The sequence below is a fragment of the Pseudophryne corroboree genome, chromosome 2 (assembly GCF_028390025.1).
Source record: "Pseudophryne corroboree isolate aPseCor3 chromosome 2, aPseCor3.hap2, whole genome shotgun sequence".
Taxonomy (NCBI): Eukaryota; Metazoa; Chordata; class Amphibia; order Anura; family Myobatrachidae; genus Pseudophryne; species Pseudophryne corroboree.
Genome location: NC_086445.1, coordinates 382,944,359 through 382,956,836, shown reverse-complemented (window position 1 = coordinate 382,956,836; position 12,478 = coordinate 382,944,359). Strand labels below are relative to the sequence as shown.

Sequence of the window (12,478 nt, the reverse complement as noted above, 5' to 3'; positions counted from 1 at the left end):
CACAGCCAGCGCAATTACACTTGACCATGATGAATTAAGTAATGCCTCTGTTGCTTCACAGATACCCCATTCAAGAGCATAGGATAGCGCCAGCCACTTGATAAACAGAGCATGCACCGCAGTCCACATACTGTTCCATGCAATGGGGATGCAGAAACCAACAAAAACAGAGTTACCACAGGAGAAATCAGTGGTGTCTCTATGGTATCCCACTTGTCAAAAAGGTGGAAACAGTGTTAACCCCTTTCAAAAATGTCAGAGAAAGAGATTTATCATTGCTTCAAAAGTAAAACCCAAAGAGACCTTTTGATATACAGCTCTATATAGCCAGAGCCGGCCCTACCCAATATGATGCCCCAGGAAAGATTTTGTCTGGTGCCCCCTAGCACCACCGCTAGTTCCGCCTCTGACCTTGAACCTCTTTCCCAGCACTATCACCCCTCACCCATAGCAGTGCTTATTTTTTTGTACCCCCTATATTTTAAATAGGAACAGTTCGCACATTTGGCACACAGCCCAAAAAGAGGTGTGTTTTTGCTGGCAAGCGGCATAGCCACACAATAGTAACCCAAATTCCAATTACGCCACACAGTAATGCAACTTTATTCACATTTGATCATGCGAAAGTTTCCATAATTCATATTACATCCCACAGTAGTATCCCTTTACCTTATAAACGTTACTCCTCACAGTAGAGCCCCTTATTCACATTACATAACACTGAATTGCTCCTTATTCACATTACACCACACCCTATTGCTCTTTATTCACACTAGACGACACAGTAGTGCCCTTTCTATAAACAACGACACATAGTAGAGCACCTTATACACATAATGCCACAGAGTAATGCCCCTTACACTATGAGACACATTATTAATGTCCTTATAAACATAATTCACCTTATGCATTATGACAACCTTTATTAATGTCCTTTTACACATAATGTCCCTTACACATATGCTGCACATTATTAGTGCCCCTATACGCATAATGACACACATACAGTAGTACCCTGTTACACATATGCTGCACATTATTAATGCCCTTATACACATAATGACACACATAGTGCCCCTTACACATATGTTGCACATTATTAATGCATTTTTACATGACACACATAATGCTCCTTACACATATTCTGAACACTACTGCACAACTAACCCACTCACATGCACACAGCACTCACACTGCCACTAACACTGTGACCTCTGCCTCTGCTTGGATACAGATGTGTCCTCATAAATCTTGCCTCAATGCTAATGTTGGGCACCTATTTTTTGATGAAAATGCATCTTATTTGCATTGCTATGTGGCTAGGATGCACAAGCAGCTTCTGCTGATTAAAATGATATGCGGCATGCCTATATACTGTGTGAGACTGTGGCTGTATCTGCATATGAAATGCTATACACAGAATATAGGCATGCCGCAAATCATTTTAATCAGCAGAAGCTGCTGATGCCCCTAGGCATATCAAATGGCCGGCTCTGTATATAGCTCTAAAAATGATGCTTTACTGTCCTGTATAAAGGTATAATGCCGGCACAGTTTAAATGCTTTAATTAGCGTTTGTACAGCGCCAGCACTATGCCATGATGACACTGTACACATACAAATAATACCGCACCCTGGGGCAGATGTATTAACCTGGAGAAGGGATAAAGAAGTGATAAACCAGTGATAAGCGCAAGGTGATAACGCACCAGCCAATCATTATGGATTAGAAAAATGACAGGAGCTGACTGACTGGTGCATTATCCCCTTGCACTTACGTATCACTGCTTTATCACTTCTTTATACCTTCTCCAGGCTTAATACATATTCCTCACTCTTTGTTTTGCTTTGCTGCACTTTGTGTTGGTTTATATCTTCTTTGTATTATAAATATAATTGTATTCTATTATTATTACCGCTTTTTCCCAGAGGTGGCGCAGTATTGACCCCACTTATAAATTACAAGACTGTGAAGAGTAAGAAATTATAAAACTATGTCAGGGACACTGACATTAAAATAGCATACTATTGTTTCCCACAATAAGCAATGACTGCCATGTACGTATGAATTATGTATACATAATGTGTAAGGGTCTACTTTAGAAGAGGTGATCACGGTCCATGGAACATAGGCTGTATAGATTAAACCTGATAGCAAAAGCAGTTCTTCACCAAAAATAGGATTTTATGTGTGCCTGCAGCCTGGAAAATACTAAGCATGGACTTCTTCCAGATAACGATCACTGCATAATTAATCTTGTGCTCACTCCCCTGTCTTGTTAGAACTCCTAGATGTGAGACTGGGGCTGTAGTCACGGAATGTCCAGTCGCAGAGTCCTCTCCTCATTCCTACATTACTGTGACATTTTCAGAGTGTTTTAGCCAAAAAAGCTGCCGATTTTCTATTTGATCTTGATTTTCAAATGGTATTTCCCTGCTCTGTTATCTGTGCATCCCCCTTATCTTAAAAGAAATATTAAATTGGCTGCCAAATGAATAGTTAATACATCACAAGGAAATTCTCTGCTTTAGAATTAACATTACAGAAACTGGGAATTTTAAAGTTCATCTAGGATTGAAGTAAAATTCTTCTTTGCCATGTAGTTCATTAAACCTTCAACAAAGGCTGTGGTTTGACATTACAGTTTAGTCTCCTATAATATGCTCTAGCATTTAATTATAGAACTATAGCTATGAATATGAAATAATGGAAAAATATATTAAAATGACATTTTATGTCACTAGATTAGCTTCTACATGTTTCACATGGCTTACAGAGTGTATTATTACTACAGGCGGTATTATCGCTTAATCTGGCATGCAATATTCTCCTCATTCTGCGTTTCTTCTCTAAAATTTTCCACTGTATTTCCCATACTGCCCCAACCACACACCAGAGCATTTGCAGCAGAAGGTATTAGGTATTCCCTATGTAGCAAAAATACTGTTTAGAATGGGAATAAACAAAAGTAGTGCTGCTGGTACTTCTACTACTACAAATGCACTTTATCAGTATTTATAGGGCATGAAATTGAATGCAAACTTTTGACGATGAAATTATTGTTATACATAAAATAATATTTTATAGTACTTATAACTTAAAAGGTACTGACTATGATCTATGCAGCCAATTAATGTGAGCAAAACCTCTATAATATTTTCTTTAGTACTAATAGATGTAAGAGATGTAGAGTTCTCACTTTCACCTTAGCCCATAACATACTTGCCTACCTGACACTCTCCATGAGGGAGAAAATGCTCTGTTCCTGGACTTTCCTGGTAATGTATGATTGCCATCACCTGTGGTGAGCTAGTTAATGGATAAGAAAGGTGTTTCACCACAGGTGATGGCAATCATACATTACCAGGCAAGTCCAGGAACAGAGCATTTTCTCCCTCATGGAGAGGGTCAGGTAGGCAAGTATGGCCCATAATGCCACCTATTTTCTATTTATTAGATATGGTTAGCAGCGGCTAGTGCTCCTGTGCCTGTGCTGCAGCGCCATCCAAAGGCCACAGAGTGGAGCTGGCCAGGACATATGAACATACATGTGAAGTTTTATGTAACATATGTCCTGGCTTCCTTCCCCGGGAATCAGCAGTCGCCGCAGCATGCCACTCAGTGCTCAGCCTGTCATTCGTCTTTAAGCCCGACCCTGGACTACTGTGAAACCAGCCAATGTGAATCCGGGGGCGCTGTGTGGCATGCTGCAGCGCGGTTGCTTATTCCCGGGGAAGGAAGCCAGGACATATGTTACATACAAACTTTACATGTATGTTCATATATCCTTGCCAGCTCCCCCCTGCAGCCTTTGGGTGGCGCTGCAGCTGGATATGGTGTCAATCGATGTGTACAATCCAACAGTTTCACGCATACTAGCTTTTACGATGGGGAACTAGTTGAAAAGAATGAGTTAAGAAGTGAGACATGCTACAAGGAATTAGATCTTTTTGAAAACCTTTCAGAAAGCTGAATGGGTGCCCTAAGGCAAGAGTTGTATAAATGCCAAAGCACAGCTCAGGTTTATATACATGTATATTGAACCAGAAATGTCTGCTTGCACTTCAAACACAGCAGCTCCACCGTAATCCTCTAAAACCCTTTCCACATACCTTAGTAATGTGTTTTTGTGATGCTAATGGTAATTGTAAAATGGATAGATGATTTTAATCACCTAATTAAGAACCCTAGAGATCCATGATTTTTTGAAATAATCATTTGATTATAACAAGTAAAATGGGCCAAGTGATAATTTTATACTGATTGCCTAAACATATCCTCGTTATAGAAGAACAGGAAATTATTATGTTCTGCTATATCACTTTGCAGAAGGAAAAGATAAAAAGTGCCATACAAGTTAAAAACATCAAGACTGCACCTATACAGTGAAATGTTGTCATTCATTTCTCTATCATTGTTCTGTGCATCACTTAGGTCTTGCATGAGTGTGTATGTATGTGTGGGACGGGTATGAAATCCCGGTGGTCAGGAGACCGATGCCAGGAATCTGATAGCCAGAATCCCAGCAGTGAGTGCAGCGTGTCACCTCAATGCGCTCGCCATGCTTCGGGTCCGGTGGCGACCTTAGGTCGCCACACTATTATATTCTGCATCAGGTGGTGGCGTGGACCACCACCCAAGTGGCAATACTGGGCATGGGTCAGGATTCCAACCACCGGCATTTCTACGGCAGACGGGATCCCAGCATTGGTATCCTGACCGCCGGGATCCCGACAGAGATCGTAATTCAACCGCATACCGTATTAGTGTGCATATGGATTGTATAGAGTGGTGTGCCATACTGCCACCTTCTTACGGCTTCAAATGTAATACTATCAAAATCCATTTACTTACATTCTCCCCACCAGTACTTCTAAATTCCCTATCCAATCACTATATCTACTTCTGCTTCTTCCTCTTCTTCTTCTTCTTTATGTCACACCAAACTGGGTGGGACAGATTACTGAGGCATTTTACTGAAGCTAGAAGGAGTTGCAGATGGGAATCACTTCTTTTATATATATATATATATATATATATATATATATATATATACACACAGTATATACATATATAAACATGCCAATGTGTCCGGCACTCCCATTATTCAGATCCTCCACCTGGAGCCCTTTCTTGCAAAATCTGTTCCTGCATGCAATGTTTGATACGTCCTTGCAATGTATTGAAATATTGCATTGTGGGATGGGGCTAATTTCTTGCATCCTATCCACATCCGAGATGCAGATTGTGATAAATATGCCATAAATATGATAGGATGGAACGGATTAATCCACTCACAGTGTTTTCATCTCCCCTCTCTCAGCCTGAGTTGGTGAAAATGCCAGCCTTAAAGGGCTAATACTGAAAACCCATCCACCAATCACAAGCCTCCCTACACTGTTATAATACCACGTTAAAGGAGTAGATACAATACACCTCATTAGTCTGCGCTATAACAATTGCCTCAATTGCCACCTTTGTCCTGACTTTGCAAAACAGGAATATAATGTTTTAAGCACCATCTATCATCTCACATTTGTAATATGCATTAATCTGTATGATTTTCTAACAAGTACACAGAGTTCAGATCCGTTTTGTAATGATTTGATTGCTAAGTGTTGTCATTAGCGTTATCTACAGTACATGAACATTTTCTTTACATAAAAATATTATGTGATTTGTAATGCATGTCCAAGATAACTGACCTATAGTACCATTGCTGACTGAACCTAAAAATGTGCCTTGCATTAATAAACAATCGTATTACTACTGTAATTGCCTTGAAGTTGACTTTTTCCCACTCTGAGCTTTATCTAACATTATTTTAGGGTAGCTGCATTTGTCCAGTTCATTTGGAGCTGTAGCTGATTTCATCTGTCTTTTAAACTAACTAAAATAGGCCCTTTAATCTTTCTTGAAATGTAAAACAAAAGGAATTTGTCACTTACATGATCTTCTTGCTAAGACATGCACTGACAAAGTAGCATTGACAAAGGAAGTCCATAAGTATAGAGGACTAATGGAATTTTATCTTCCCAAATAGTTGTAATTTGCATGATTGCACAAGCAACAGCTTTGGTGTAGAGAATCAATGTGTACTTTATGTAAATTAAACATCCTTTCTCTAAGGTTTATTTTGGCAAGAGACAGCTGATACTGCCATATTGATTTTTGACATTTGTCTTATCTAAGTAGGATATGTATTTCCCTTGTTCTGTGAAAGAAAGATCCCTAAAGTACACCTCCTTTTGGCAAAGTCCCTATACCCCTGCTTCTTGCCTAGTGTGGAGTTAGTACAAAACATGAATATTTTATTATTTATTTAGAAAAAAACTAGAGGTACAATATGTACATTTTTAAATTACCATGATTTTCTTGCAATTTAAACTTCTGATAATTAATCCAACAAATATATTCCAGTAAATGTTATTGAAAGTGACATAGAATATTGCAAAAAGCACCCATGCTGTAGTTCTATATAGATTTTTTATTATTTATGCATATAGGTACAGTTTATAGCTTGGTACACTATTAGTCCCAGCATGCCCCTATCTTGAAAGCTGGGATTTTGACTCAAATACTCCTCTGTTACCCATTAACTCTTTACTTTTTGTTAAAGGCTAGCTAGGCTAATGAAGCTCGGACTTCTGTCTGTCAGCAAAGTTCCTTCTACGTTTTGGCAGTAATTCTTCTGCCAGTAGTATACCAAATCGCTGTTCTACCTAAAAGCTCCCTTCTTGATTGACTGGACTTCATTTTAATTCTCTAAGCCTGTCAATGAATCCAGATTTCCTCCCAAGGGGCAGTTCTCCTAGATAATCATTTAGTGGATCCATTCAATTAACTTTAGCCTAATGGACAGGGCCCACCAACGTACCGCTGACTGAGGGCCACGCCCCCTGCCTGTAGACTCTGTATATTAATTAGTGATGAGCGGGTTCGGTTTTACTCGGTTTTACTCGGTTTTACTCGGTTCTCAAAACGGCATCTTATTGGCTCACGGATGTCACGTGTTTTGGATAGCCAATAAGATGCCGTTTTGAGAACCGAGTAAAACCGAGTAAAACCGAGTAAAACCGAACCTCGCTCATCACTAATATTAATGTCTCTTATAAAAGAGAAAAACAAGATGGTGATACTTACAACAACCCATTATCTATAAGATTACAGCAGCAGACTATTTGAAGAACAGGGCTAGAGATCTATGGTGGTTAGAATCATTATTATAACATGACTACCACAATATCATACTTCCTAAGTGGATCTAAATTGTATCAAAGACCAGTGGCATCACTAGGGGGTGCGGACCGCACCTGGGTGTAACCCTTCAAAGGGCAACTCCAAAATGTCAACTCCTCCTCAGTGACAGGAAGCTGGCTGCTGCACTGCGACATCATTGTCATTGAAGAGGAGCTAGCAGTGCAGGCTGTCAGGTTTCGGGAGCAATCCAGCATATCCAGGAATGCTGAGCATGCCCAGGGAGCGATCACAATGGGGTCAGGATACAAGCCCACGCCCTTCCTGTGAGGCCATGTTCACTTTTGGGAGGGTTGCTGTATAGCACACCAGGTGTCACTGACTCCACTGAGGCCCTTGTCAGTGGCCCCTGTCCCTGTTTAGTCCAGTGAATTCAATTTTGTGTTTGTACAGGTTGAGTATCCCTTATCCAAAATGCATGGGACCAGAGGTATTTTGGATATCGGATTTTTCCGTATTTTGGAATAATTGCATACCATAATGAGATATCATGGCAATGGGACCTAAATCTAAGCGCAGAATGCATTTATGTTTTATATGCACCTTATACACACAGCCTGAAGGTAATTTTAGCCAATATTTTTTATAACTTTGTGCAATAAACAAAGTGTGTCTACATTCACACAATTCATTTATGTTTCATATACACCTTATACACACAGCCTGAAGGTCATTTAATACAATATTTTTAATAACTGTGTGTATTAAACAAAGTTTGTGTACACTGAGCCATCAGAAAACAAAAGTTTCACTATCTCACTCTCGCTCAAAAAAGTCTGTATTTCGGAATATTCCGTATTTCGGATATTTGGATATGGGATACTCAACCTGTATTAATAACCTATACTACACTATGATGCAGCGAGGGCTTCCTTGAGCTGATCGCAGCTTCTTGTGGCTGTCCGCACCTCTTTTAGCAAATGGTAAAAATCCACCAATGGTGCCGCAAACACTGTTTCATGGGCACCTGTTGGCTCTTCATGTCCCAATCCATCACCCCTAAAGAGCTTTACAAACAAATGTTTTTACATTTTCTATTGAAGAGCATTTTAAATCTCTCTTCAGTTTTCTGTTTACAGTATATATACTTATCGGACCATTTAGCTGCCCCTGTTACAATAATCTCAAGGGTTCTTTCATGATCGTATATATATTAACCATCTCATTTTTATTATTAATACTGGGTATAAATATAGCTATGGAAAGTATTAGTTGTTAACCTTAATAAATAAGGTCTATAAATGCCTAGGCAGAATACCACTTGATTTTGTATTTGTAAATTAGATTAGTTATTCACCAGGTTCAAGCTTTTAATTCCTACACACATTCACCAGATGGCATTGGTCCTGTACCTTGGCTTCAGACTTGTTTCTCCCTCCAATGTGTTTATCTGGATGGGAACAAGCGACTACTGATTGGTGGCAGCTGCTTCCTGATTATTTTGGAGAAAAGCAAAGTCCCTCAATGTAATTTTTATGACAATATAAAATAGCTATTACATTACCATTATTTTTTTCCACCAAGCCAAGTTAGTTAGACATTTATTGTATGCTGCTGTAGGAGGGAAATGTGGATAGCAGAGTTCCTGAGAGAGGTGTAACACTCTAAACTTTAGTCACTGGTACCTTGAGAAGTAATTTAGCATTTTACTTTGGCATATTTATTATTCCCTATTAATCTCGATATCATAAGAAGGCCAATATTTTATCATTTTTACTGGTTCAGTGGGAAAAAAGAAACTTCAAATAGGAAAATTTTGGTCATAGCACTTAGATGTTACAATACCTCCCAACTATCCTAATTTGGTTGGTCAATCTCAATTTTAACATCTATTACTGGGTGTGTTTAGGTGGACTGGGTCAGACCAGGGGGGCTCATTTGTCCCCACTTTGCTACATTTTATTGGGAAAAACTGTGTTACTATTCTTTATCTCCTCCTTGTTCATGTGTACCCAGATTTTACTTTAGTGGGGACAGAACATCCTGTTGCCAATCCGATAATAACAATACAGATTATATAAGGAGTTGAGAACACTGATGTAATTGGAAGCAGTGATCTCTCCACTTCTGTGACCCAAAACATGGTGGGTAGCCACCTGCCAGCACAGGTAGGGAGCTACTTGGCGGGTTCTAAAGCACTGCCGCCGTGTGATGCTTTCGCACCTGTGCGGGAGGAAAGGTGGTAGGGCCTGACATGCGGGGCAGACTAGCCCTGTGCTAGGCGTCCCCCCCCCCCGCGCATGTCAGAGAATCTGATCCATAGATGTGCTAATCTTAGCACCTCTACGACCAGCTCTGAATCTTCCCTTAGACTGTTAAATTGAAAGGAGCTGTACAGTAAAGGGGGGTACTCACGGAGCGATCGCTGCTTAAAATCTAAGCAATCTGACTAGATTGCTTAGATTTTAAGCCTGATCGCTCTGTGTGTACCCCTACAGCGATAGCGATGCGCAGCCCCGCTCATCACTATCGCTGGTGCTAGATTGGCCTGCCGTGCAGGCCAATCTAGCGGGTCGCTCATTTTACCCGCTGGGTGAAATGAGCGCCCCCCCCCCCCGTCTCCCCCCGCACGCTCAGCACACATCGCGCTGTGCTGAGTGGCAGGAGAGATGTGTGCTGAGCGGTTCGCTCAGCACACATCTCTCCCGCATCGGCCAGTGAGTACTGGCCTTAAGGTAAGGTTTCAGTCAAGCTGATGCTGTAAGGCTCTGGTGTCAACTGCACATGTAATTAAAACAAAGACCACACAGTATGACCAACTTGTTCTAGTATATTGTAGCTGTATTTTCCAGTGAATAAAAAGGCACTATACCATTGAAGACGAACATCTTGATATTTTAGTGTTAAAAAGTGAACTTGCTAGCAAAAACACTGCAGTAATGCTTCCCCTTCTAAATTGGTTATCTTAGAGGGAACTGCACAAGGTACTGTACATGTTAGGGGATGCTGAAATTATACATGGAGAGATGACAACGCCTGTCTGTGGAAACATGTACATATACAAACATACTGATGGAAAGTTACAGAGACTGTATTAGGTATTATGTTAATGTGGTATAATGGACCAGTAAATGACCATGAGCTTCAATTACAACAACTTGCTAATTTTGCTGCCTGTGTGTATACGGTTTTGTTATTTCTAGCTATCACTTACTATGCTCGCTTATTTATGTATGAGATTTTCATTAGCATTAACGGAAATTAAATAGAATTATTACCCAGACTTCCACAGTTCTTTCATATTTAATGAGGGGAGCCCTGAAGATGAAATAAAATTGATCGCTTGGGATTTCCTCTACATGATAAAAAGAGAATGTTACTGTCCATTACAGTACATAGCTAGCAACACATTTACTTGCTTGAAAGATTTGTTTCATAGCCACAAACTAGTGGCTGGCTATTTTTGGATATTATCAACATCAAAGGGATATTATTGTAAAATGAACTTCTTATTTTTAAATCATTAAGCAAAACAGATGTACATGTCTAAAAAATGTTTTGTGGTAATGTCATGACTTAGTAAAGCTAAGCACATATTATGCAGTTTTTTAGGGTATAGATCAATATGTATTTCCTTTACTAGAAGAAGTAATGTTGAACTTGTAGTTCTCTTAATAAATATACACTAGTATCATACTTCCTGGCGGCACCCTCCAGAAGGGGTATGTCACTGAAAAGTGGGCGGAACAGTGGGCATGATGACTCAATTGCATCATCTTGGACCCACCCCTACTACACAATGCCATTATTACCAGCATTGTGAAGTGGCAGGCGGAGCCATGTTGTGCAAATCACATCATCTGCCGACTGGGCCGCCCACTTTTGCCATGTAAGTGGGTGGCTGCAGGAGAGGGCAGCCAGCTCGGTAGACTTGCCCACTTTTTCGGATGGCCAGGAGCGCCACGTGATTTTTGGGCTCCTCCTTACCTTTCCAGGAAAGTAAACAAGTATGAGTAGTATTCATATATATTATTCTGTGTAGTGTACTGTACATGTACTTATTTATACTATTAATTGGTAAACTGGAATAAAATGGAACTTAATTCTTAAAAACTTGACCAACGTAAAGTTCACGGTTTGTAAATATTTGAAATAAAATGCAGTTCTTTTAATATATATGTCAGAATTGTTTTGATGATACAAAGTAGTCCAGTAAATTATTTTAGAAAGCGTTTCAATGTTAGTATTTCCTGTTGTTTTTCTGCTGATGTATAGGAAGATAGTGAGCACACATGTGGTGTGTGTTATGCAACCTACAGCCCCTATGGTCAGTGATAACATAAGGTTACTAGACATTTTGGGAAGGTGTTAATATGACTGAAAAGGTCACATAACTGGTATGGTCAGATTCTTTTGGAAGCACCATCACAGTCCTACTACTCTCACACTAGACCAGACAGCCATGGAGAGAAGGAGTCTGCCAGCGCAGTTTAGGACACGAACAAGAGAAAAACAAGTAATTAATGGCAAAGTTTTGAGTCTAATGTCACAATATGTCTGTATTTCAGATCCCCAGCTCAAGGGCATAGTGACAAGGTTATATTGCAGGCAAGGTTACTACTTGCAAATGCACCCAGATGGAACTCTCGATGGAACCAAGGATGACAGCAGCAATTCTAGTGAGTACAAATAATTATTAAAGAAATACTTCCATAGCTGTATGTGAGAAAAACTGAATATAACTGATTTCTTATATATTCGTAAACTGCATATTAAACGAATCAAAGAAAATGTCTGATATGTTGCTTTAGGTTATGTTGCAACTGTTACATAAGAAATAGGAGTTCATTTTTTATTTAATAAAAGGTAGCTTGCACATGCTGTCCCTTCCTTGCATGTGTCAGCCTGAAATGTAAAAGGAAAAGGGGGCAATGCTTTTAAAAGCAAGACCTGGGGTATTAAATGCATTGCCCTTTTAAATTTTGGGCTTAAACACGTTAGGAAGTGGCAGCTTTTGTAAGCCACCACTAAGTTAATAAGCCCCCTAGCATTTAACAATAAAAATAATATAAATATATAGCACTCAAACTACATAAAATACATATAAGTATTTAAGTACCAATAACTGTCTGTAATTAGTGAAAACTGATTTTTTAAATGATATGTAAAAAAAAAAATTACTCTCATTTTCCAAGTTATTTATAGATTTTAATTTGTATTTGCAGTTTTGCAACACACGACCTAATGCATTGGAGGAAGACTATTATCTTACACTGTTAT

General features: G+C 39.5%; 1 protein-coding gene across 3 annotated transcripts in view; it reads left to right on the top strand.

Moving 5' to 3' along the window:
* Window positions 1-12,478, top strand: part of FGF14 (fibroblast growth factor 14) — a 900,283-nt gene that overhangs the window by 644,079 nt on the left and 243,726 nt on the right. For 2 of the 3 annotated variants that reach the window (XM_063953249.1, XM_063953250.1), the window contains exon 2: window positions 11,767-11,877. In XM_063953249.1, the coding sequence (XP_063809319.1) occupies window positions 11,767-11,877 (111 nt within the window). Of the gene's footprint in view, window positions 1-11,074; window positions 11,206-11,766; window positions 11,878-12,478 lie in introns of those variants that run through there. The other variant, XM_063953251.1, reaches the window with a different exon arrangement.